Raw genomic sequence first — 27,769 nt, 5'->3', positions numbered from 1 at the left:
TGTGTGTGTGTGTCACTGTGTTTGTAAGGCTATGTGTGTGTGTGTGTGTGTGTGTGTGTGTGTGTGTGTGTGTGTGTGTGTGTGTGTGTGTGTGTGTGTGTGTGTGTCAGCTTGAGATTGTCAGACACAAGTGTGTCTGTGCCTGTGTCGCTTTGGCTGTGTATGTCTTGCGTTTTGTTTGTATGTTTCTATAATGTCTGTCTGTGTACTTTTGTGTTTTCATCTTATTATTCGAAGTCACACACAGTGTGTGTCGTTCTGTATAATGGCCATGACTCTGGTATGAGGCAGAGGTCATTAATTTTGTTGATTACTTTGGAAAGCTGCTTAACTAGGTGAATTAAGAACTTCAAACCTGCCATCTTTCAATGGCAAATGCTAATTATAATCTGATGAATAATCAGTTAACAGCGCAAGCAGACATTTGCAGACATCGAATAAGCGGGACATTTTGAGGTGCCGAAAAACATCAGTTCGATATTCGTATTCGTGAATGAATGTTGTTGCCAAAAGGCAAACTATTGATAGATTTGTTCAAAAATCGGGTTAAAATAGACAGTATTTCAATGCAAATCATCAAAATTCCAAATCCAAAATGGTGACCCTATGTGAAATTCACTAAGGACTATATTCACTATACCAATTATCTAAATTACCTGACCAATTATAGCAAAGCAAATGTCAAATTTCAAAAAGGCTCGCACCAAGATAGTAGTATTGTTTTTAACTTCTGAATATTTCCTCTTTAAAAACAAAAACTCGACAGCAATGTCACCCCCTTCGTCCGACCTTTCCGACGGTACCATTCTTGCACACAGCACAAAATACTAGCGGGTCCTTAACGTACTCCCAGCACACTCATGTACACAACCTAGCTTCAACAAGCACTCAAAGTAGATAACAACATTTTCTTTTAATAATACCTGTCATTCACTAAAAACTGCTTTTTTATGAAATAATTGCTTGCCTACAAATGATATGCCTTGAATAGACAGAAATCAAATCAAAATTGACAACAAACGAATTCCACTATAATGTCGACCCTCATATACCTTACTTAGGTGGCTGTCAATGCACAAATAAGAAATAACAAAATTGATTGATTAGTTAATGACAACACACACACACACACACACACACACACACACACACACACACATACACACACACACACATACACACGCACACACATATACACACACACACACACATACACACACACACACATACACACACACACACACACACACACACAGCGTACGTAGGCCGTACAAGACAAATCTTAAATTGCCTTCCCTAATGCAATGAGATTCGCACTGGTCAAGCCATATAGATTTTAGTTGAGCTGGTCAGCATAAACATTCACAACAGAAGTAGACAAGCGAGGAAACTCATCACTACCCGTGTGAATTTATATTAAAGTACAATGTTGGACATTCATTTGACCAGTGTTAGGCACACACAAAAATAGTCTGTTTACAGTAACATAGGCCCAAAAAATAGGGTCGGTAGGTCGGGATTTTTTTTTTCTCCAAAAAACCATATTTTTAAGTTATTTTGCCAAAATACAAAGACTTTTTTTTTTCTTTTTTTTTCCCCAAATGCCAAAAAAAAGTCTAGGGTCGCGCGAAAAAATAGGGTCGGTCGGGATATACCGTAAACAGATTTTTTTTTTTTTTGTGCCTTACTATTAAATAAGTAATCTGATAACCAAAGGGAAGTAAGCGCTCTAAATGCATACGACATGTGTAATAGAGCAAGTGAGTAAAAATTCTCTTTTTTTATTCAAATTATTTTATTTGAAATTGTATTTGTTTTCTTTTTTTTTGTGCATTAAATAAGACGTAGACATACTGAAACGCATGGCATAATTCTACAAAGCAACAGACTACAGCAAAATCACTGCAGTGTCTCCGTGGCTAGAAACAGACCCCTGAGCAACAACGAACCAAAAACAAAACAAGAAGAATCAATGGACAAACAATTACTACAACAATTAAGGAAGAGATTAGACAAGACTATATGTATGATTCTATCTCTCGTTCTTTCACTCGCTCTCGATCACCACTTAAATAAAAATCATGTGTTACTCGATCATTGGTTTTCTCCTCGTTCTTGTCAGATATTTTTGTGCGCGTCACTCTGTCTGTATGTCTGTCTGTAAGTTGGACGGTCGGTCGGTTGGTTCTTCTGTCTGTCACTCTGTCCGTACGCCTGTCTGTGTGCGTCTGTTTTAGTGTGCATCTGTGTTGGTGTGCGCCTGTGTGTGATTAGGTCCGTGTCAGTCTATGTATACTGTGTCTATGACTGTACCGCCTGAGTTTGTGTCAGTGCTTGTTTCTGTTGATCTGTAGTTCAGTCTATCCGTCTAATTTGCACAGCTTTGATTGGGAGTTCACTGTCGCGGAATTCATTCACACATATTGTCTTTCACATTTTGGAGCGCTCGTTTCACAGCACTTTGTGTATGAGGGCGATGCCCTCTTTGCCTCTGAGGAAGTTGGGGAAGGAGATTCTGTCCACTTCTGTCCAGCGCCCAGCCTCCTGCAGCTTGTCCAGCATGGGTTCCAGGTTGCCTACGTAGTCTTTGCAGTTCTCCAGGTGTTCGATCCGTGTCACGTTGACGATGAAACCTCCTGTGCACACACCAAGGGATAGTAAGTTACAGAGGATACGTAAAGGTATACAGTGACCCCCCCCCCCCGCCCTTTTTTTGTAAGACCCCCCAATTAAAGACTCACTCCCTTTTAAGACCCTGTTTTCACAGACTTTCTGTTCATAACCTCTGTAAATTTATCCCCATTTTAAGTTAACACTCCCTCCTTTTTAAGACTTGATTTTCTCAGATTTTTGAAGGTGTGTCTGTGTGTGTGTGTGTGTGTGTGTGTGTGTGTGTGTGTGTGTGGGTGTGTGTGTGTGTGTGTTTATGCTCTAGTACGGAAGGTGGCTTTAACCGCAAAGACGAAAGGTGGAGATCTCACCTGGTTTCACTATGCGGGTCATTTCGATGAATGCCGAGACGGGAATCATGTTCTCTCCCATCCCTCCCGACATCACGATGGCATCATACGTGTCTGCAAACAAGGACATACATAATATAAAGCTATATTGCTATTTCATATGTTACGTGGATTGCCATTGGTCAATTGGGCAAAACTGAGCTCATTGTAAAAGTGATATCGACGACATTTCCGTCGATATCAGTTTTGATATCGACGACCTCTTTATTGCTTCCCCACTTCAAAAACAAAAACACCTAAAGTTAAAAACAAACAAACATATATGAAAATGTAATGATCCCAGAATTTAGTTGAGCAAGTGACTAAAGACTTTTTGAAAGAAAAGACATTTTTAAATACTGAAAAGTACAAGAAAAGAGTGAACAAAAAGAAATAATAATCAGAGGGAGGGATATGGAACAGCCAAAACTGAGACAAATACTTTTGTAATTTCTTTACAGTAAATACAAAATGTCCAGAGAATTAGCAATATATCTAACATTGACTGACTGTGTGATGATATCTTCTGCTATTGGTCTGTTTCGACAGTGATATCAAAATCTCGACCTCCTGTCTCGATTTTGATATCACTGTCTCAACAGACCATAGCAGAAGATATCATCACACAGTCCGTCAATATTGGGTATTACTTGTTTGAAACACAGAAAGGAGCGATTCAATTTACTGTTTATTAGAATAATCGTGTTCGTCTTCTTGGCCCTAGAACATGTGTCACAATGTGTGTATTCGTTTAACTAGCACCGTAGAATGTCAACACACGTTGACATTGTCCTTGTTGCTTAAATGTGCTTTTTACAACCGAGAGATGTAATCCGTTCAAAAGAAATTGGTGAGATAAAGTAAATGAAGATATCTTTGCAGTTCTGACCATTGCTTTACTTAAGTGAGATAATTTTCCACCACGAGGTAAATACACAGTTTATTGTTTGATTTCACAACCAATGCCAATCACCTAATAACTGGTGTGAAAGAAAAGGTATGTTTAAAGAACTGACCATAACTATGACGGCTTACTAGTGCCAAAACCTCATAATTGTAATTATCAAGGGATAATTAGTAATTTTCCCTTGATAATTACCATTTTCACGTGTTTATTAATATTTTTCCCGGAATAATTACTAACTTTCACCTGTTAATTACTAATTTTTAGTTTTGGCTCATTTCCTGACGGATTGCGAGTGCCAAAACTAAAAATTAGTCATTTTCCCGTGAAAATGAGTAACTAACAGGTGAAAACAGTAACTGACAGCGTTAATTAGTAATTATTACGTGATAATGGGTAACCCCAGGTTGTGGCACAAGTAAGCCGTCATAGGGCTTACTAGTGCCAAAACCTCATAATTGTAATTATCAAGGGAAAATGAGTAATTTTCCCTTGATAATTACCATTTTCACGTGTTAATTACTAATTTTCCCGGGAAAATTACTAACTTTCACCTGTTAATTACTCATTCTTAGTTTTGGCTCACTTCCTGACGGATTGCTAGTGCCAAAACTATCCAAACACAACCCCCGAATTCCCCCACGTGTCTATCAGAATAGCTATATAATTGAATAAAGTTTAGCTTAAACCAACTTACCACCGCTGATATTGAGATCATATTCTCCGATGAAATCAATGTAGAGTTTGTTGTAGCACCCCCGTCCTCTGGCGATGTCCATCATACCCTTGCTCGGGTCCAGGGCATCCATGTTTTTGAAGCCTAGCTTTTTCATCTGTTGACCGAGCCCATTTGCCATGCATGATTATAGGAACATCGTAGATAGGGGCATGAATTTAAAAGTAAAGCGGAGACCACAGTGCCGTGAAACTCTTTATTTAAGGCCCCCCCCCCCCCCCCCCCCCAATTTGAGACTCCGCCTCCCTTTTTAAGACCTTGTTTTCTCAGACTTTCTGTTCACAACCTTTGTAAATTTACCCCCATTTTAAGACTCCCACCTTTTTAAGACCTTGTTTTCTCAGACTTTCTGTTCATAACCTCTGTAAATTTACCCCCATTTTAAGAATCCCACCTTTTTAAGACCCTGTTTTCTCAGACTTTCTGTTCACAACCTTTGTAAATTTACCCCCATTTTAAGACTCCCACCTTTTTAAGACCTTGTTTTCTCAGACTTTCTGTTCATAACCTCTGTAAATTTACCCCCATTTTAAGACTCCCACCTTTTTAAGACCTTGTTTTCTCAGACTTTCTCTTCATAACCTTTGTAAATTTACCCCCGTTTTAAGACTCCCTTGTCTTATAAGAAAGGTTCCACTGTAGAATCTGATCTACTTCTCAGAAGGCATCTGCATTGGTTGGCAGTTGTTGAATAAAGGTGTGTTATACGACTTCTCTCAAATACCTTATTAAAATCTAAATCGCGTAAGACATGTATACACGTAAGAACAGCTGATCGGATTGTATTAAGGACAGCCGTATTGTTTAGAAAGTGTAGAAGGCAAACGCACCCCAAAACAAAAAAGTAAGAAATGCGTAGATACTCATATATTAAAAAGAAATAACGGGAAAAAATTAAAAAGCCTTGCCCTGTTTTATTCACAAACACACTCACACACACACACACACACACACACACACACACACACGCGCGCTCGCGCACGCGCTTACGAAAGCACATATGCACTTACGCACACACACGCACACACACACAGGCACAAACACACTCGCACGCACGCACGCACGCACGCACACACGCACGCACGCACACACACACACACACACACACACACGCACACACACACGCGCACGCATGCACGCGCATGCACGCGCACACACACACACACACGCACGCACCCCCCCTCACACACACACACACACTCACACACACACACACTCACACACACACACACACACACACACACACACACACTGTAGCCTACCTCCGCTCCTACAAGTCCTGTTCCCGCAGCCACATCCAGGATTCGAACCCTGCTTCGTTGGATTTTGTCTGGATACAAATCTCTCATCACCTTTGCCGCGTAAGCTGGCCCGCAATATTCGAACGCTCCGGTGTACTGCAGAAATATATAGTTTCATACTGAAAATGACGTTTCTTTCCCAAGAACAAAATACGCAAACAAGCATTCACACAAACGCACAGCCAAGCAAAACCAAAAATGGATTTTTGGCACTGAAAGTGATAGTGATGTTCCTTGAACAAACAAACAAACAAACAAACAAACAAACAAATCAAATCGAAAACATTGTTTCCATTCGCCAAGCAGTTACCAAAATCAGCTTTTGGATTGAAATAATGCTGTCACACAAATAAAATAATTTCAGTACACCACAAACAGTTAGACCGAGATGAAAAAAACATCACTGTCTTTAATTTCTTGTTGTTATACTCTCTTTTTTCTCTCTCTCTCTTGCTTTTGTTTCGTCTTTTCTTATTTCGTTAATCAAGTTATGTTATTTTCTTTATATTTCATTTATTTTATTACAATTACTTTTTTTTATTTACATACATTTTTGTTTCTTCTTCTAACTCGGTGTTTAGAAGTTTGTTTGCTTGTTTGTTTGCTTAACGCCCAGCCGACCACGAAGGGCCATATCAGGGCGGTGCTGCTTTGACATTTAACGTGCGCCACACAGAAGACAGAAGTCGCAGCACAGGCTTCATGTCTCACCCAGTCACATTATTCTGACACCGGACCAACCAGTCCTAGCACTAACCCCATAATGCCAGACGCCAGGCGGAGCAGCCACTAGACTGCCAATTTTAAAGTCTTAGGTATGACCCGGCCGGGGTTCGAACCTACGACCTCCCGATCACGGGGCGGACGCCTTACCACTAGGCCAACCGTGCCGGTTGTGTTTAGAAGTGAACTTACCTCATCGTATTTGTCGCACGTTTCATTGTAAGTCTGCACACTTCGCTCTTTCCCTAGTCCCGGCTCCACATAGCGGTTGATAGTCTCTTGTGCCTCAGCCATTAGAGACGTGTTGGCATTTTCTGCAAGGACGGCCATGACGAAGTGGATGTTTGGTCTGGAACTGAAATGGACCAAAGGGTCCAATGAAAAAGTCTCAAAAATACCCCAAAACAGATAGATTGCTTACGTTCCAAAATTCAGATTAAAAAAAACCAAGAATGGAAGGTAATTGGAACAAAACAATACGTTACGTTTCCGTTACATTTATTATATGAAAAAGTCTCAGCTTCATTGTGAAATGTTGAGCATGCATAAAAAAAAAGTGGGGTTTTTTGTTCTTCAAAAATGCCAGGAACAAAGAAAGAGGTCCGCAGTGCTTATTCGTCCTGGCAAGCCTGGCTTATATAGTCTCGCAGCTAACCTCCATATCTGAAGGCCACCCCACTATCCGCCACCTGTGGACGCGCCTGGTTGGGGGTGGTCGCCCCTACTGTTCCATATTAAAAATAAGAAAATTATTATTAAATTTAAATTTCCGAAATCGATTTAAAAACAACTTCGTCTTATTCCTTGTCGGTTCCTGATTCAAAAAACCTATAGATATGTTATGTTTGGATTAAAAACACGCTCAGGCGGGAGGAAGCTATGAAGAAAAGAAGGAACATGCAGGTAGATAAACATGTCAGACAAATAGACAGACAGACAGAAAGGCACATGAACAGAATGTGATAAACATGTCAGACAAATAGACAGACAGACAGAAAGGCACATGAACATGTCAGACAAATAGACAGACAGACAGAAAGACACATGAACATGTCAGACAAATAGACAGACAGACAGAAAGACACATGAACATGTCAGACAAATAGACAGACAGACAGAAAGGCACATGAACAAAATGTGATATTAAACATGTCAGACAAATAGAAAGACAGACAGAAAGGCACATGAACAAAATGTGATAAACATGTCAGACAAATAGACAGACAGACAGAAAGGCACATGAACAAAATGTGATAAACATGTCAGACAAATAGACAGACAGACAAAAAGTCACATGAACAGAATGTAATAAACATGTCAGACAAATAGACAGACAGACAGAAAGGCACATGAACAAAATGTGATAAACATGTCAGACAAATAGACAGACAGACAGAAAGGCACATGAACAAAATGTGATAAACATGTCAGACAAATAGACAGACAGACAGAAAGGCACATCAACAAAATGTGATAAACATGTCAGACAAATAGACAGACAGACAGAAAGGCACATGAACAAAATGTGATAAACATGTCAGACAAATAGACAGACAGACACAAAAGCACATGAACAAAATGTGATAAACATGTCAGACATATAGACAGACAGACAGAAAGGCACATGAACAAAATGTAATAAACATGTCAGACAAATAGACAGACAGACAGAAAGGCACATGAACTAAATGTGATAAACATGTCAGACAAATAGACAGACAGACAGAAAGGCACATCAACAAAATGTGATAAACATGTCAGACAAATAGACAGACAGACAGAAAGGCACATGAACAAAATGTGATAAACATGACAGACAAATAGACAGACAGACAGAAAGGCACATGAACAAAATGTGATAAACATGTCAGACAAATAGACAGACAGACAGAAAGGCACATGAACAAAATGTGATAAACATGTCAGACAAATAGACAGACAGACAGAAAGGCACATGAACAGAATGTGATAAACATGTCAGACAAATAGACAGACAGACAGAAAGGCACATGAACATGTCAGACAAATAGACAGACAGACAGAAAGGCACATGAACAAAATGTGATATTAAACATGTCAGACAAATAGAAAGACAGACAGAAAGGCACATGAACAAAATGTGATAAACATGTCAGACAAATAGACAGACAGACAGAAAGGCACATGAACAAAATGTGATAAAAAAAAATGTTAAGAAGAGAGGAAAAATAAGAAAACGACGAAAAGAGAACGCATCTGAAAACATACTTACCAGGGTGCAGGTCGCAGCGGTGTTCAGCAAGTGATGACAACGACGGTCACGGCAGTGAACAGGGGATTTTATAGCCTCCGTGTTGGACAACAGGCACCTGGAGCCGTTTCTTTCTCTTCGTCCTTGAAAGACAGCTGCCTTCTGAACACACTTTCATATTCCATTGCATTCTTCCGCTGTTGTTCACATTTTCCACACGCAAAATTACCTTAACATTAGTGCGGATGAAAATATTGATTTAAAGGACCTCTTGTTCAGGGCCCCCCATTTCAAAGTGACACTATCAAAGGTAGAGAGATATGAGCTGAAACCCAAAATCGGAACACGACGCTTTAGAGTGGTTGCGGTAGCATGATAGCGGCCACAAGCCTTTCATCTTACAAGCTTTCAACACTCCTCATTGTCTCTGCCTACGCCCGGTTTCAACCGGTTGCTTCACTTTATATCATAAACCGACAATAGGGTGTTATCTCGCAGCAAGCACACTTTTTTTTTGGGGGGGGGGGGGGAGGGGGGATTTTTTTTCCATTTGTTAGGCCAAAAAAAAAATAGGTGTGGTTACGGTAACATAGCCAAAAAAATAGGGTAGGTAGGTAGGCAATCACTTTTTTTTTTAAACTTTTTTTTCTAATGTGTACAAATTAAACCTACTTGACAGGGAAATAAGTGTGCGACTCGGGCGCTTTCGCTTTCATTGCGTTTTTTGCACTCGTTTTTTTTGTTTTTTTGTTTTGACAAATGTAATAAAAAGTTATAGGATCGGCCCCTAAAAATAGGGTAGGTCGGGTTACCGTAACCACACCTATTTTTTTTTTAGGCCTTATCTGTAAACTCACCTAATTCTAAATCCTTACTTTTCCCCCCCTCCACATTTCTTCATTTTAAAGCTTGCAGAAGGTTGCAGGTTTGCACTATTAGAGAGTCACTTCCCTTGAACAATTTCCTAGAATTTAATATTCCATTTTCAGTAACATCGGGGAAACATTGGGGAAAGCCTTGTAAGCACGGTGAGCATGTATCACCGTGAGTCGACTGCAAGTTCATGTTAGTTGATAACTTGTGTTTAATAATGCACTTGTGTAGCGACCTATACGGCAGTAATACCCGATGATGCTCACACAAGTGCCGTGTGTCGTTTTGGGTCTCAAAGGTGCATCTCTCTAGCTAGTGTACAGTACGTGTTGTACTGTGAACGGTCCGTGAACAACAGGGTAGCCATCTCTCGGTTAAATCCTATCATGCGTTCAGAACGTGATGTTTCCTTTCTGGGATGAACACACTCACACAAACACACACATAGGGAGAGAGGGGGAGGGGGAGGAGAGACACCAACGGTCAGTAAAATCGGTGGTGGGGGTGGGGGAGAGGTTTAAGAAATGTGACGTGAGGTACAAGGGATTAATTTCCTGTCCACCCCTCCCTTCCCGGCACCCCCCTATCACTACGACCCACCGTAACTAATCCCAATATTAGCCATACATACCCCCAGCCCACCCCCTTCTCTCCCTACACACGTAGTAAGCACACACAATCTCTCAGACCCAGTCATAATTCAGGAGTACATTTCGACATCGTAACGTTTCTAATAGGTAGGGTTGACCAATTATTTGTATAAAGTAGAGAATGGTCTTGTTCAATAAACAAGTAGTGAAGCATTAGAAATTAACAGTTTTACGAAAATTATATAATGTTTCAGTATTCATGTAACTAAATGTAAAGATGCTTATTCTAAAAGACTTACTTCATGCAAAGCAAACCACATAGGTTAATTTTAGAAAAGAAAAAGAAGTGATTTACGATGTTCACCACCTGAGATATAAGATTGTGTCACAATTGTAAAGAATTACCGATACCAAATACGGTATCACGAATTTCAAACTAAAAATAAAAACCTCTCTTCAAAAATGCTGTGTTTGTCTTTGTTGATTGATATGGTTTTAACATTTAGTCAAGTTTTGACTAAATGTTTTAACATAGAGGGGGAATCGAGACGAGGGTCGTGGTGTATGTGTGTGTGTGTGTGTGTGTGTGTGTGTGTGTGTGTGTGTGTGTGTGTGTGTGTGTGTGTGTGTCTGTCTGTCTGTCTGTCTGTCTGTGCGTGTGTGTATGTAGAGCGATTCAGACCAAACTACTGGACCGATATTTATGAAATTTTACAGGAGAGTTCCTGGGAATGATATTCCCGGACTTTTTGTCTTTTTTTCGATAAATACATTTGATGACGTCATATCCGGCTTTTTGTAAAAGTTGAGGCGGCACTGTCACACCCTCATTTTTCATTCAAATTGATTGAAATTTTGGCCAAGCAATCTTCGACGAAGGCCGGACTTCGGTATTGCATTTCAGCTTGGTGGCTTAACATTTAAAATACAACATTTAGTCAAGCTGTCGAACTCACAGAATGAAACTGACCGCAATGCAATTTTTCAGCAAGACCGTATACTCGTAGCATCGTCAGTCCACCGCTCGTGGCAAAGGCAGTGAAATTGACAAGAAGAGCGGGGTAGTAGTTGCGCTGAGAAGGATAGCACGCTTTTCTGTACCTCTCTTCGTTTTAACTTTCTGAGCGTGTTTTTACCAGTTCGGGGGTTATAGGGCATATTTTACAGTGCTGTTGGTGCCTACTTGTCGAGTGGCTATCTGGGGTCATATTCTAAATGAAATATAGAAAGTTATATATCAAATGAAAGGAAAATGAAAAATCATATTTGCAAAGATAATTGTGCTATCTTTAAAGGTAAAAATGTTATGGGGGTGACAACATGATTTTTGTTGAAATTTGTACGCCCATTTTTTGGAACACGTGACAAACACAAGGAAGAAATTTTGTTTGTGTTCAGTTTATTTTAGATATGCTGCTAACTAGTCTGTTTTGGCATTCATTTTACATAACATAGCAAAGTTTTATTGAGTTTTGCTGATAAACAAAAAAAGTTATTGTCACCTGAATACCCCCACCCAAATTTCAAAGTTGGACGTTTCATGACATACGCATGCCTAAGGCCAAAAACAAAAAAAATCTGTTTACGGTATCCCGACCGACCCTATTTTTTCGCGCGACCCCAGACTTTTTTGGGGCATTTGGGGGAAAAAGAAAGAAAAAAAAAAGGCTTTGTTTTTTGGCAATATAACTTAAAAATATGGTTTTTTGGAGGGGGGGGGGGGGGGAAGAAAAAAAAGGGTCTGTTTTTTGGCAAAATAACTTAAAAATATGGTTTAAAAATTTTTTTTTAAAAATTAAAAAAAAGTGCCGACCTACCGACCCTATTATTTGGGCCTATGTTACGTTAACAGACTATTTATTTTTTTTTGCCTAATAATGCATTCCTATAACTAACTTATAATAAAAACCCAGCTTGTTTCTGTCATAAAGTGTATCTACATATGAGTTTATCCACTGTCCGACCCATCCAATGTAAAATAACCAATTTCTTTTTCGATAATTAGATAATTGGTCAGTGGAAAACTACAGGTGGGTTTCCAACCATATCATATCTATATGTTTTTGGAATCAGGAACCAAAAAGGAATAAGATGAAAGTGTTTTTAAATTGATTTCGAAAATTTAATTTTGATCATAATTTTTATATTTTTAAATTTCAGAGCTTGTTTTTAATCCAAATATAACATATTTATATGTTTTTGGAATCAGAAAATGATGAAGAATAAGATGAACGTAAATTTGGATCGTTTTATAAAAAACATTTTTTTTTACACTTTTCAGATTTGTAATGACCAAAGACATTAATTAATTTTTAAGCCACCAAACTGAAATGCAATACTGAAGTCCGGCCTTTGTCGAAGATTCCTTGGCCAAAATTTCAATCAATTTGATTGAAAAATGAGGGTGTGACAGTGCCGCCTCAACTTTTACAAAAAGCCGGATATGACGTCACCAAAGGTATTTATCGAAAAAAAGAAGAAAAAATCCGAGGATATTATTCCCAGGAACTCCCATGTAAAATTTCATAAAGATCGGTCCAGTAGTTTAGTCTGAATCGCTCTACACACACACGCGCGCACACACACACACACACACACACACACACACACACACACACACACACACACACACACAGACACACACACACACACACACACACACACACACACACACACACACACACACACCACGACCCTCGTCTCGATTCCCCCTCTATGTTAAAACATTTAGTCAAAACTTGACTAAATGTAAAAAGAAGAAAAAAACGTTTGAATATTGGTGAAGTGTTGGGTTGTCGGAAGGGTCGTGACTTGAAGAGAGTTTATCAAAATTCTGTCCTTTGACTTTTTATTGATATATCTAAGGCACACACAAACAAGTCACGTAAGGCGAAAATACAACATTTAGTCAAGTAGCTGTCGAACTCACAGAATGAAACTGAACGCAATGCCATTTTTCAGCAAGACCGTATACTCGTAGCATCGTCAGTCCACCGCTCATGGCAAAGGCAGTGAAATTGACAAGAAGAGCGGGGTAGTAGTTGCGCTAAGAAGGATAGCACGCTTTTCTGTACCTCTCTTTGTTTTTAACTTTCTGAGCGTGTTTTTAATCCAAACATATCATATCTATATGTTTTTGGAATCAGGAACCGACAAGGAATAAGATGAAAGTGATTTCGACAATTTAATTTTGATAATAATTTTTATATATTTAATTTTCAGAGCTTGTTTTTAATCCAAATATAACATATTTATATTTTTTGGAATGAGAAAATAATGGCGAATAAGATGAACGTAAATTTGGATCGTTAAATAAATTTTTACTTTTTTTTACAATTTTCAGATTTTTAATGACCAAAGTCATTAATTAATTTTTAAGCCACCAAGCTGAAATGCAATACCGATGTCCGGGCTTTGTCGAAGATTACTTGACCAAAATTTCAACCAATTTGGTTGAAAAATGAGGGCGTGACAGTGCCGCCTCAACTTTCACGAAAAGCCGGATATGACGTCATCAAAGACATTTATCACAAAATGAAAAAAACGTTCGGGGATTTCATACCCAGAAAATCTCATGTCAAATTTCATAAAGATCGGTCCAGTAGTTTTAGTCTGAATCGCTCTCCACACACACACACACACAGACACACGCACATACACCACGACCCTCGTCTCGATTCCCCCCTCTACGTTAAAACATTATTTTAGTCAAAACTTGACTAAATGTAAAAAGTCTGTTTACGGTAACATAGGAAAAAAAAACTTGACTAAATGTAAAAATAGGGTCAGTAGGTCGGGATTTTTTTTTTCTCCAAAAAAACATATTTTTAAGTTATTTTGCCAAAAACCAAATTCCCACCCCCCCTCCCCCCCCCCCTCCCCCCCCCCCCCCCCCCAATGCCAAAAAACAGTCTAGGGTCGCGCGAAACAATAGGGTCGGTCGGGATACCGTAAACAGACTTTCTTTTTTTTTTTGTGCCTAACAGATAATAGTAAAGTTACATAAATCCGGAACATAAATTTTTCACTGAAGAAGGGCGTGGCCCGAAAGTCTTTGAAACTTGGTGTTTACTGTGTTTTTTTCTAATTAATCCGGAACAGATAAGACTGCTAACGTCCCAAAAGCAAGAATTGGAACAGAAAAAGGATATAGTTTATGTTTGTTGTTTTCGTGTTTGTTTGCTTCCTTGTTTGCTTGCTTCTTTGCTTGTGTTTTTGTTTGTTTTGTTTTTTGTGTGTTTTCTCATAAAACTATAATTTGTTTACCTCGAAAAAAACTTTGACGACCCGAGACGCCGGCTTAGAACAAGACAAAGTTGTCTTGTGTTCTTGAATTTTATTTGCCGATCAACTACTTACAGAATAAAGAAAAGACCATTTGAAATGGTAGCTCGGCAGCTTCTGGCTATTTTCATGAGCACTCGAAAGGGTTCTTACCTGTTTCATCTATAATAATAAAAAATATATTGAAAAAAATAGAACAAAACAAAACTCAAATGTTGATTCTTAGTACCTCTTTGCCATCTTGGGACTTCAAATTTAACTGGAATTTGCAGATTGGGATGGTGCACGATGTAATAAGCAGGGGAACAAATACGCTTGAAAAATTCAGTTTGCCGTTTTGATTTATTTTTTAAGCCTTTTCACGTTTGTGTTCTACAGTCCCACTGTCATTTTTCTGATGAAAAGTTGTTGCGTCATGTATCACATCCGTTTTTTATCAGCATTTATCCAACCCTAGTGAAACAAAGGACCCTGACCCAAGGTTTTGGCGATTTCTGTGACAGAGAAAAACAATTATCTTCTCTTGTCTAGGTCCACACTACAAAACGCCACTGTGTCAGTGGACTACCGGATAGCAGTAGAAGGACAAATATGTCACTAAACCACGAAGATTTTTTTTGTTTTTGTCTGTTCGTTTTTTTGTCACTCAATACTCCGCTCGCAACCAATTAAATGGACTTGATTAACCTCAACAAAATATGATGTGGTTTTGTTTTCAAAGGATGGGGGGGGGGGGGGGGGGGGGCTGGGTGGTAAAAAGAAGAACTGTAAACAAGGACAAAACAAACAAACAGCAACGACAAACGCATCGACGAGCCTATCCTCTTGGACTGGGTGGCCGAGTGGTAACGCACTTGCGCTCGGAAGCGAGAGGTTGCGAGTTCGATCGACCCTGGGTCAGGGCGTTAGCAATTTTCTCCCCCCTTTCCTAATCTAGGTGTTGGGTTCAAGTGCTAGTCTTTCGGATGAGACGAAAAACCGAGGTCCCTTCGTGTACACTACATTGGGGTGTGCAAGTTAAAGATCCCACGATTGACAAAAGGGTCTTTTCTGGCAAAATTGTATAGGCATAGATAAACAATGTCCACCAAAATACCCGTGTGACTTGGAACAATAGGCCATGAAAAGTAGGATATGCGCCGAAATGGCTGCAATCTGCTGGCCGATGTGAATGCGTGATGTATTGTGTAAAACAAATTCCATCTCACACGGCATAAATAAATCCCTGCGCCTTGAATATGTGCGCGATATAAATTGCATTAAAAACAAAATTTAAAAAAAAAATCCCTGCGCTTAGAACTGTACCCACGGAATACGCGCCATATTAGCCTCATATTGATTGATTGATTGATTGATTGATTGATAGATCCTCTTCCTTCTGCACGAAGTTGGTATTGGAGGAAGTTTGAACTGTTTTATGCTCGTGTAAACAGATCTCTTTTTTTGTTGCTGAATTAATTTCTCAGCCGATTAGTTTTGATGTCAGTTATGAAATAAGTTTAGCAAACAAAAATCCCACTGCGCACAGGAAGAAGCGAGGTTGTATATTTTCGGTATGTATAGAAGTGTAAGGAGGCTCAAGATTACTCCAATGGAAAGTACTAACTATAGCGGGTAGTTAGTCTGCTGTTTACAGATATAAACTGATTCGAATGGAATTTGGCCAGATGTTATTTTATAACCAAAAGAATATGGCCAGATGTTATTTTATAATCTGAAATACCGCAATTGACAATTGCAGTTGACAACTCTGGACTAGAGTTGACAAGTCTATCGCCACAGTTTTAACCCAAATCTTTAACCCCTGACTTTATGCCCTCCCTGACCTATCACCCCGACCCTGGTATCATGTAACCCTATGTCACTGATAAGCGTGTGCCCACTCAGGAAAATCCCGCTCTACGAAACATTGAATAAGGCGAGGAGTGAACTGTTAAAGTTCAACAAATGAGGCCAGGTCAGTCTTAAAGGCACACTCTTCCTCGTGTATATCAGATGTTGCCAGGCATTTACATGGGATAAGACCATCCGTCGACTTGATCCCACACCGACGGTGGTCTGATATGGAACTCCAAAGAAAACGTGATGTGACGACACCGTGCTCTGACAACACTGTGGTTCTTGACATAGTAAGTCTTATCGATACGGTGGTCCACCGGCACGCGGTAGTCCAACAACACGATTGACGAGCACGGACATGGCTTCCAGTGACACGGTGACCCAGTGACACAGAGACAGATGGACTAGACTGAAGATTTTTTTTTCTCTCCATCTAATGGTGCAAAATGCACAGTTCTGTGTTAAAGATACCATATCAAAATTCCACAGCCTGGCTGTTTCCTATGCAGAATTGGAATTTTTCGCTGAACTTAATTTTGCAAGTTGACCATGGTACGTGTGACTTACCAAATTAATTCAGGAAAAAAATCCTGATCTGAAGCAGACGCAGCGAGGGTGTTGATATTTGGTATGTGTCCAAATGGAATGATGCTAGCTCTTATCCCATGCCTGAACAGATCTGTGGAGGTGCACACGTTAATGGTCTATGCGAGAAGGGGAATGTACCTTTAACTTGGTCATGGTCGTGGTCCGAACATTATCAGACCTTTCCACTGACATTAACAAAATATGTGGTCCCTTTCGATGACCTTGGGGGAATGTCGCTAAGCATGAAAGCCTCAAGTGGAAAATTTTGGATTGCTTGACTTGGTTATGAATCAGCAAAGGGGACCCACCCCTTCCCCCCCCCCCTTCCCCCTCTCCTCCACCCACCCCCTCCTTCACTCCCCACCCCCCCTCCCCTCCACTCCCATCCACTCCCCGCAAACTCCTTTGCGGTAGGTTTCCCTGCAAATTCTACATTTGAGCAGGGGTTTTTTTCTTCGAATTGGCGAGAAAAATTCACACGGTTGAACACGAAAAGTTGTTGGTGGAGTGTTTAAATGTTTATTGTCTTTGAAAATATGTATTGTAATACTGAAAGCAACGTACACTTATTGATTCTTATGGCAGAGATGCGAACATTTTATCATAAATAAATAATTATGAATTGAATATTTGAAAGAGTGACTGAGTTTGTGTGATTGTTCTAAAGGGGGAAATCCATTCTTTACACCCCCGGTATAGGGGTGTGTATAGGTTTCGGTCGATGTGTTTGTGTGTTTGTGTGTTTGTGTTCGCATATAGATCTCAAGAATGAACGGACCGATCGTCACCAAACTTAGTGAACAGGTTCTATACATTCCTGAGACGGTCCTTACAAAAATTGGGACCAGTCAAACACACGGTTAGGGAGTTATTGGTGGATTAAGATTCTACAAGGACTTATAGAGGGACATATTAATGGTCAAAGGGAAATAACCTTCTCAGTTGGTGGCAGTGAGAATGGTAAGGACGGGGGTGTTTTTCCTACCTCGGAGGAATTTCTTGTTCCTAATCAGTTTCTGTTTTAACATGTAATCACTGAAAAAAGTGTTATGGAAAAACAAAGGTGAAAATTAATGTGCTCAGTCCTTTCCTTTCTTCGTGCCCCTTAGTTACAAAGACGGTGTTGTCGCAGGATTTTTATGTGCGTTCATCTGTTTAATTGGTTGGTTGTTTGGTCAATAGCTGGACGCACAGTTCAAGAAAGACAATTATTTTTGATGGATGATCTATTTTTCAAACTCTTTTTTTTTTTGCAGCCGCACGTGCTAATAAATGATGTGTCAACTGTTGGCTGACCGATACCCGCCGAACCTTGTTTGCATACAATTTTCGTTGTTGTTTTGTTTTTGTTTTGTTTTAGCACAAAAAGGATTCAAACATTACATATCTGTTATATTTTTGGATTGTGGAAGACATTTAAAAAATGCATTGTCTGTTGTGTCTGTAATTATGATTTCGATTTCAAGAAAATGTTTACAAACAAATAAATAAAATAAAAATTAAGCTTTCGAGCTGAAATGTAATTCTGGCCATAGCCCGAATTGGAATAAAGAATGTTTCACCAAAATTTCAATCAGTTTGATTGAAAGTGCGACACACGCAGACACAGACACACGGACACACACACACACACACACACACACACACACACACACACACACACTCATATATACAAGCCCGCACACACACACACACACACACACACACACACACACACTCGGCTCCAGTCTACCGTAGTATGTCAGGGGGGGGGGGGGGGTCACATGACATGCCATTGTACATTTCGGGAGCGGGTTACGCTTGGCGGTAAAACAGGTCAACTGTTAGCAAGCGCGTACACGTATCAAAGGTAACATGATGCCAGAGTGCACGTCAGGAGTAGGTTACGCGTGGTTTGTTTGCCGTTTGTTCGTTCATGGGCTGAAACTCCCACGGCTTTTACGTGTATGACCGTTTTTACCCCGCCATTTAGGCAGCCATACGCCGCTTTCGGAGGAAGCATGCTGGGTATGTTCGTGTTTCTATAACCCACCGAACTCTGACATGGATTAGGCCTACAGGATCTGTTTCGTGCGCACTTGGTCTTGTGCTTGCGTGTACACACGGGGGTGTTCGGACACCGAGGAGAGTCTGTACACAAAGTTGACTCTGAGAAATAAATCTCTCGCCAAACGTGGGGACGAACTCACGCTGACAGCGGCCAACTGGATACAAATCCAGCGCGCTACCGACTGAGCTACATTCCCGCCCCGGTTACGCGTGGTGAAACAGGTCAAATGTAATCAAGTGCAAATAAAAAATGTAATACAGGTCACATAATCTAAATGTACTGTATGTACAGTTCGCAAAGGGTACGACCTAGTGTAGGCCTACTAAGCGACTGAAAAAGATTGGACGAAACCGGAAAAGATTGGTTAAGACAAGGGATCGAAAATGTTAAGGAGGAGCATGCTTGTGCGTGGGTGCTGTTGTGGGTTTTGTGTGGGGAATGTATGCGGGCGTGCGTGAGCGTGTGTGTGACTGAGATTGCAAGCGATGTTTGGTACTCTGGCCAAAACATGTCCCTAGTGTACTGCACATGGTTGAAATAAAGTCTTATGTCTTATGTCTTATGTCTTATGTGTGTTATGTGTGTGTGTGTGTGTGTGTGTGTGTGTGTGTGTGTACGTGTGTGTGTGTGTGTGTGTGTGTGTGTGTGTGTGAGTGTGTGTATGTGTCTGTGTGTGTGCGCGCGCGTGTGTGTGTGTGTGTGTGTGTGTCTGTGTGTGTCTGTGTGTGTGTGTGTGTGTGTGTCCCTACTGGCCCACACCGATTACCTACATTAGCAGTTTCAATACAAGCAAGAACGAACTGAACGATATAGAGCTCCTTAATCATGCGCAACATAGCCATTTTTTCACATCTCCAAGAACTCTAGAAGTCTCAAGTCACGAATTAAATTCCGACGTTGACCATTCAGTGCATCGGTGCATAGTACTGACATAGTACCACAGTCGAACTGTGACCTGTCCGCCGTAACGATAACCCACGTGACCAACCAAATGAGGTCGTTAGAGACGGGTGGTCGCTGTGGAAAAATACAATTAATAGAAGAAAAACCGGTCTGGGATCCTTCGGAGTGGTCGTTGTGGGCCGGTGGTCGCTTTCAAGAGCTACGGTGGTCGCAAGGACAACTAACTTAGGTTTGTCTGTAATTATCTCTTCGCTGAACAAGCCGGTTCCAACGAAGAACGGTCAGCCGTCTGTGAAAGTAGCTAAGTTGTACAGTGGTTACAGGCACTGACCCCTGAAAGAGAGGACACCCGTGATGAGAGGACATATCTGATGAGAGGACACCCGTGATGAGAGAACATATCTGATGAGAGGACACCCGTGATGAGAGAACATATCTGATGAGAGGACACCCGTGATGAGACAACATATCTGATGAGAGGACTTTCTTTCTTTCTTTATTTGGTGTTTAACGTCGTTTTCAACCACGAAGGTTATATATCGCGACGGGGAAAGGGGGGAGATGGGATAGAGCCACTTGCCAATTGTTTCTTGTTCACAAAAGCACTAATCAAAAATTTGCTCCAGGGGCTTGCAACGTAGTACAATGTATTACCTTACTGGGAGAATGCAAGTTTCCAGTACAAAGGACTTAACATTTCTTACATACTGCTTGACTAAAATCTTTACAAACATTGACTATATTCTATACAAGAAACATTTAACAAGGGTAAAAAGGGAAACAGAATCCGTTAGTCGCCTCTTACGACATGCTGGGGAGCATCGGGTAAATCAGTTCTTCCCCCTAACCCGCGGGGGGTTGATGAGAGGACACCTGTGATGAGAGAACATATCTGATGAGAGGACACCTCTGACAAAAGGTCATCTTATTTTTTCCCGTCTATTATCTTTACCAAAATACATCTGTCACGACAGGTCACCTGCAGTGTTGGACCGTTAGCTGGTCCAAAGGGTGTCTTTCATCACAGGTACTACTGTGCAAATACTGCGACCCGGCGGCAACTCCGTCGTCGACATAATTGTGTAAGGGTGTCCTTTCATCGCAGGTATCACTGTACGGATACTATGACCCGGTGCTAACTCAGTCATCGACCTATGTAACTTGTAAGTGTGTCACACGTCCTTTCATCGCAGGTACCACTGTACGGATACTATGACCCGGTGCTAACTCAGTCATCGACCTATGTAACTTCAAGTGTGTCATACGTCCTTTCATCGCAGGTACCTACTGTACGGATACTGTGACCCGACTGGTAACTCATGCAGACATCGACATAATTATGTAAGGAAAGGTTCAAGTTTCAGGTTGGAAAGTACTGCACAAGATGACCGAAGAATGTCCTTGACTGAACGAATGAATAGGCGGCAGTCGCTATCTGGTACAATTGGCCCGTGGTATGAGCTGGAACGAGAGGATCACCGCCGTTAAAGGCAGATTCCTTCCCGTGTCGTAAAGATTTGACTCATCAGTCATCTCAAATCTCGTCAGGCTTTTACACATGCTGATGCTGTAAACCTGAGGGATTGAACTACAAAAGTAGATGCAAGGTTCTCCTAATCCATCTACAATTCTGATAGGCAAGGGGCATCAGTGTTTGTTTGATAGGGTTATCATCGCCTTCCTTTGACCATGTGTATAAAATACGTGGACTGGGAAGTATGTTCAGATTAGATCTTTGCAGCGACCAAGTAGGCAAGACGAGAGAATTGCTTTAAAGCTCAGTCGGGCGGGTTTTACTGGCTCGCCAAAGGAGATGTCTGTCAGTGTACGATGTTTGCCGCGCTTCTTGGTGGCTGTTATCTTCTTGAACCAAAATTAAAGTTCATCCCCTTTCTCTGAACGTTTGTCATTCATTGAACGAACCATAGACCAAAATATAGCCTGGACCGCCAACTCGTCACGTGACCCTTCGAGGTTACGACGCTCGACTTTCAGGGGCGCTTAGCGTCCGGTTTGAAAGGCCAGCGATTCGAAGACAGTGAAAAGAAAGCACGCTCCAGTTATTTGTGACAATGGGAGGTGACAATGAACTGGATTTTCCAAAACTTCACAAAACTCATCGAAAAACATGTTCCATATGCACTTTAGCTGAGTTTATTTTAGCATTTTCAGAACTTACCTCGGCAACTTCGTCCATGTTTACAATCGACACCGGATATGACATCCCCCTGATTTCTGAAAGGCCATGTAAGCGTAGGTTCCTAAATGCGAGAGGCCGCTACCTCGTAATAGAGAGAAAGAGCGGAGAGAGAGCTAGTTGGCGGACAGGCGGAAGGTATCGTCCAGTGGACGATACCTTCCGCCTGTGGTTGGCGGTCCAGGATAAATGGTCTATGAACGAACTGAGTGTGAGAGTGTCACGGCACTGGCCAGATTCGAGCACAGACCTTCCGCCTGTGCTCTTCTGTGATAGTAGTAGTCCAGTGGACTCGGATACCTTCCGCCTGTGCTCCGAGATAGTACTTGAGGAGCCGCCGAATTCGTTTGAAAGGGAAGGACTGAGTCTTCACTGACCCGAGTGTATTTTTCCAGGTGGGCCATGACGGGTCAGGTTATCGGTTCAGGGCCAATGTGACCTCTCGACACCATGGGCCATCATGGCCTCAGGTGACTGAGTTCCCATGTCCACTGCATGCATGGTCTATTTACATCCTGACCTCAGGTCAAGATTAATGAGTTCGGCTCATAGACAACTGGCGATAGCCGTGGAGCGAGGATTATCAGAATGGGTCTATTTAAGCCAAACGGCCGCTTTCTGATGCTTAAAGGGCAGCTGTTGGGTTGTGGCTCTCAAAATCTGTTCATCCGAATGAGTTCTCATGTAACTGAAACTATCCTTAAAAGTTACTTGGTGATTTTAACAGCTTTATAACACAAGTCCGAAGATTTTAGACATGCTACAATGTCTTTAATCGAAGAAAGTTTGCATCCTTGGCTGAGTCAATGCAGCCCGCTCGAAAATTACTTCCCTTGGACGCGTGACGTCAGCCGAGGAATCGGCCTGGTTGAACGGCGCTCTCTTTATACCGTGTTGTGAGCGCAATCGGGTTGTCTAGTCAAGCCCTAAAGCATACTTCACGGGTAGGTGAAGAGAAACTTAGGATGGGGTAAGACACCCAGGCCAAAATTTCGCAGTAAAAAACGGAGTTTATAAAGTGTCTTCCGTCCCCCTCCTGCTTTTGTTCAGGTGTTCCCACTTGAACCCTGTTTTTGTTCAACTTTTTGGCATATAATGTCACGCGTCGAGGGACACAAACACACACACACAAACACACTCACACACAGACACACACATGCACCCACAAACACAAACACACACACACACACAAACACCCACCACACACCACACACACACGTGTAATCACACACATACACAAAGAATAAGAATAAGAATACTTTATTATCTCATAGAGAAATTCAGGCGTGGTACATAACAATAATACAAACAGGACATTGTTTTTACATAAGACATATAGCACTATATAACAGGGCAGACACACACACACACACATACGTGTTATCACACACACACATACGTGTTATCACACACATACGTGTTATCACACACACACACACACACACACACACACACACACACACACACACGATAACCATCACAATCACAGTTTGACAAATTCATCTTTGATTTTTTTGCGGCCGAACCCCCCTCCCCCATTTTCCACACTAGATCCACTGTTTCATCTTTGTCTTCGTCTCTCTTCCCTTTATCTTATCTCGTCTACCTACTTGAGTGAGTAACTGAAGAGGTATTGTCATTATCTCTTTCCTAGATTTTCCCACCGACAGAGTTGGTTTTTGTCTTGAATTCAGTACCTCACACGTACACGGTAATTGGCGTGACACCTCAAGCGGACCTTCCGACTTCAGTGTACAGTGTCTGCTGACAAGGGACACGAGGGTCTGTGGTTGAGCAACTTTATGGTTTAACCGGGTGGACTGGAGGAGTAGCAACAGCATGTGAACCGCCACTTTAGAAATGACTTGTAAAGGTTGCAGTCGGTCAGATCAAAGAAGAGAAAATGGGAACGTGGGTCTTGAGAAGATACCACCATCATAATACTTTACTTTGTGCAAGAATCAATCACGCGTACAGCATTACAGATGTCCAGCAGGCTGTAGTGTACATTGTACTGTAAACTTCACAGCGGCCTTATCGGCTTCCCCAAGTGACGTCACAGCAAGGCTAACGCTGCGGCGTCTTTCTTGTGCTGACAGAGTTGTCGGTCGCGGATTTTGAGTCGTTTCGGCCTGCCAACTTCTTCGTTTTTTTGCGGATTGTGAGAACTAGCAGAAAGTTTCACGCATTTTAATGGTTTCAAACTAATGATGACAGTGTCTTCTTCTGGACCAAATCAACAGTCTTTAGTTGAATCAACTCGGAAAACTCTTAAACGCGTTTTTGCACGCGACTCCGCGCATTTTTGAGGCCAGGCAACCCGACAGCTGCCCTTTAAAGGGATACTATTAAACTGACCGTTTAGGGGGGAGTTTTGGGCGAATTTGACGTATCTGAAGAAAGTGGGGAATCTGATGTAGACTGTGACGCACTCAGCACGATTTGTTTGAAAAATCACCGCGAGTATGGTAGTTAATTAAATTAAAGTGAGTGAATACGCTTCATGGCGCAGGCTCTCTCAGATGTTGGAAACAAAAAGTTGTCAAGACGCCACCTTGCAGAAAGACGGAAGCGCCATCTATGACGCGGCCCCCTAGTAGCGTTCATCACCTACACAACAAGGGGAAGTAACTAAGTGGAACTAACTCAAACTAGTCATCACAAAGAGGGAATTTTATTTTCCTATTCTATAACATTAAATTAAGATTTTAAAACACTTTCTTTGGAAAGTGAAGGCAGTCCTCCTGAGCGGTAGGTACATGACTAACCCTTTAAAATCTGTTTGAAAAAAATACATTTCTGAGGTACGTATTATCCCTTTAAAACCGGTTTAGAGGGATTACATCAGTTCCTTAGATGACTGGGCACTTCTGTATCAATCAATCAATCAATATGAGGCTTATATCCCGCGTATTCCCGTGGGTACAATTCTAAGCGCAGGGATTTATTTTTTTATTTTTATTTTATGCAATTTATATCGCGCACATATTCAAGGCGCAGGGATTTATTTATGCCGTGTGAGATGGAATTTTTTTACACAATGCATCACGCATTCACATAGGCCAGCAGATAGCCATTTCGGCGCATATCCTACTTTTCACGGCCTATCATTCCAAGTCACACGGGTATTTTGGTGGATATTTTTATCGATGCCTATACAATTTTGCCAGGAAAGACCCTTTTGTCAATCGTGGGATCTTTAACGTGCACACCCCAATGTAGTGTACACGAAGGGACCTCGGTTTTTCGTCTCATCCGAAAGACTAGCACTTGAACCCACCACCTAGGTTAGGAAAGGTGGGAGAAAATTGCTAACGCCCTGACCCGGTATGTAGGGTAGCCCAGTATAACTGGTATGTGATGCAAGCCACACGTATGATGAGGTTAATACAGGTCTACGGAGTCACAACATGATCGCGTTAACACGTACACACGCATGTAGTTTTAGTTTTACACACACACACACACACACACACACACACACACACAGTGACAGAGAGAGAGAGACAGACAGACAGACAGACAGACAGACAGACAGAGAGAGGGGCACATTCACGCACACACACTAACAGTGACACAGAGAGACTTGACATTTTTCTTTCACCCAATAACCAAAGAGACGTAATTAGTAATACATGAAGTAATTTATTATACATCTTGTACAAAACTTGCATAGTTCTCATTATCTTCCTGGCGATAATTTCACATGAAAATATAAGGCACTTTTGAAGTGAATCACAAAGTGATTGTGTAGACTTCAAGGTATTTGAAAGTAACCAATGAACAAACAACAAACAGGGAAATTACAAAACACAGCTACTACATGCACTTATCACACGTGGAGAATACCTAACCTGTCTTCTGCATAATTGAAACAGAGTGTGTGTGTGTGTGTGTGTGTGTGTGTGTGTGTCTGTGTCTGTGTGTGTGTGTGCATCGGTATGCGTCAGTGAACGTACCAGTGCAGGTGTCTGTCTGTCTGTGTGTGTGTGTGTTCTCAATAAATCTTATTTTTGTCTTTCTGTAAGAAAACTAATGACATTACGCTGGTGAATAGCTTCATTAAACCTGTATTTGAGACTGTACAGCTTTTTCTTTGCGTATCAAAAGAACTGAAGGGACCGCATGAGATATAATTATAACAATCAGACATGAGACCAGCAAATGTTCCAAAAGTAGGAAAGTAAGCCGGGGTCCAGGGGCCGCTTAGGCCCCTGGTGGGGTCCAGGGGCAACCCCCTGACGAAAAATGAATGCTGGAATTATAAAGGCCATTTTGGGGCCTCTCCTGATAGCAAACAAGAAGAGCAAACGCTCGATCGAGTCACTTTCGCAGTTCTGAATATTATATGAGGCATCAGATGGACAGGAAGAAATTGCTATTCACAACACAATGAGTCACGTTCACATAAAATTTGAGCCCGGTCACTTTTATAGTTTCCGAGAAAAGCCCAACGTTAAGTTGTGTGTTGCCGAACAGAAAAGGCTAGTTATCTCCCTTGTTTTTCTGATAACGTTCGTAAAAGGCTACAGATGTAAATACTTTGATGTAAAGAATAATCCTACAAAGTTTCAATCACATCCGATGAACTTTGTCAAAGATATAAAATGTCTAATTTTTCCTTTGACACTGACCTGTGACCTTGAAAAAGGTCAAAGGTCAACGAAACCATCGTTAAAGTGTAGAGGTCATTGGAGGTCACGACTAAACAAAATATGAGCCCGATCGCTTTGATAGTTTCCGAGAAAAGTCCAACGTTAAGGTGGTGTCTACGGCCGGACGGCCGGACGGCCGGCCGGACAGACTAACACTGACCGATTACATAGAGTCACTTTTTCTCAAGTGACTCAAAAATGAGATCATGCCTTTTTAAAAAGCTATACAAACCACAAGAATAATATGTTTTAGCATTTTAAACAAAAGTGTAATTTATAACAATCACACACACACAAAACTGACTTGAAAACTTTCAGAACCAACACATTTTTTCTACCAAGTCCGTATTTCACCACGCAGTGGCCGTTGTCGCACCACGTGCACACGGCCTGACCGGGAATGGATATCTTGGCGATACTGTCGCCAATGAGCTGGCGCCTTTCTTTCTTGTTGATAATGACAGTCACTTCTTCTGACAGCCAGTTGGCTTTCCATTTGTTTTTCACACTTTGGTCGTCGATCGTAAGAGCTTCCACAGCCGACAAAACAATACGGAATCCAGACGCCATGATGCTACCTTTTTCACCTTCGGCGTTTGGAGATCGGCAGCCAATCAAAACAACCCGCTAATCATCGGAGGCAGACAGCTTCAGCTGAACGGTTCATACCACCACCACCACCCCCCCCCTTTTTTTTTCTCAACGAATTTGCATCGATCTCAAGAATGGTCTGTAAGCTAAGGAAAATATCGGAATTCCGATAAAATTCGGACCAGTCCCATGTCTGAACAATGTAGTATCCCGATCAGTATTAAGTAACTTTATGATTATCAATATCAAATTCTAAATGCCCAAAACAGCGCAAGGCTGATTTGCTACTTTGCAGTAAGAAAAAGA

General features: G+C 41.3%; 1 protein-coding gene across 1 annotated transcript; it reads right to left on the bottom strand.

The window, feature by feature from the left end:
* Positions 1-1,658: 1,658 nt before the first annotated feature.
* Positions 1,659-22,718, bottom strand: LOC138983162 (methyltransferase-like protein 27). Its single transcript, XM_070356572.1, has 6 exons — positions 22,657-22,718; positions 6,856-7,018; positions 5,902-6,036; positions 4,601-4,736; positions 2,982-3,074; positions 1,659-2,636 (listed from the first exon to the last, which is right to left on the bottom strand). The coding sequence occupies exons 1-6, from the start codon at positions 22,716-22,718 to the stop codon at positions 2,452-2,454; spliced, it is 774 nt and encodes a 257-aa protein (XP_070212673.1). The 3' UTR covers positions 1,659-2,451.
* Between the last annotated feature and the right edge of the window lie 5,051 nt (positions 22,719-27,769).

Source organism: Littorina saxatilis, linkage group LG12 (assembly GCF_037325665.1).
Source record: "Littorina saxatilis isolate snail1 linkage group LG12, US_GU_Lsax_2.0, whole genome shotgun sequence".
Lineage (NCBI taxonomy): Eukaryota > Metazoa > Mollusca > Gastropoda > Littorinimorpha > Littorinidae > Littorina > Littorina saxatilis.
Note: the sequence above shows the minus strand (reverse complement) of the source record. Positions and strands in the feature narration are given on the sequence as shown.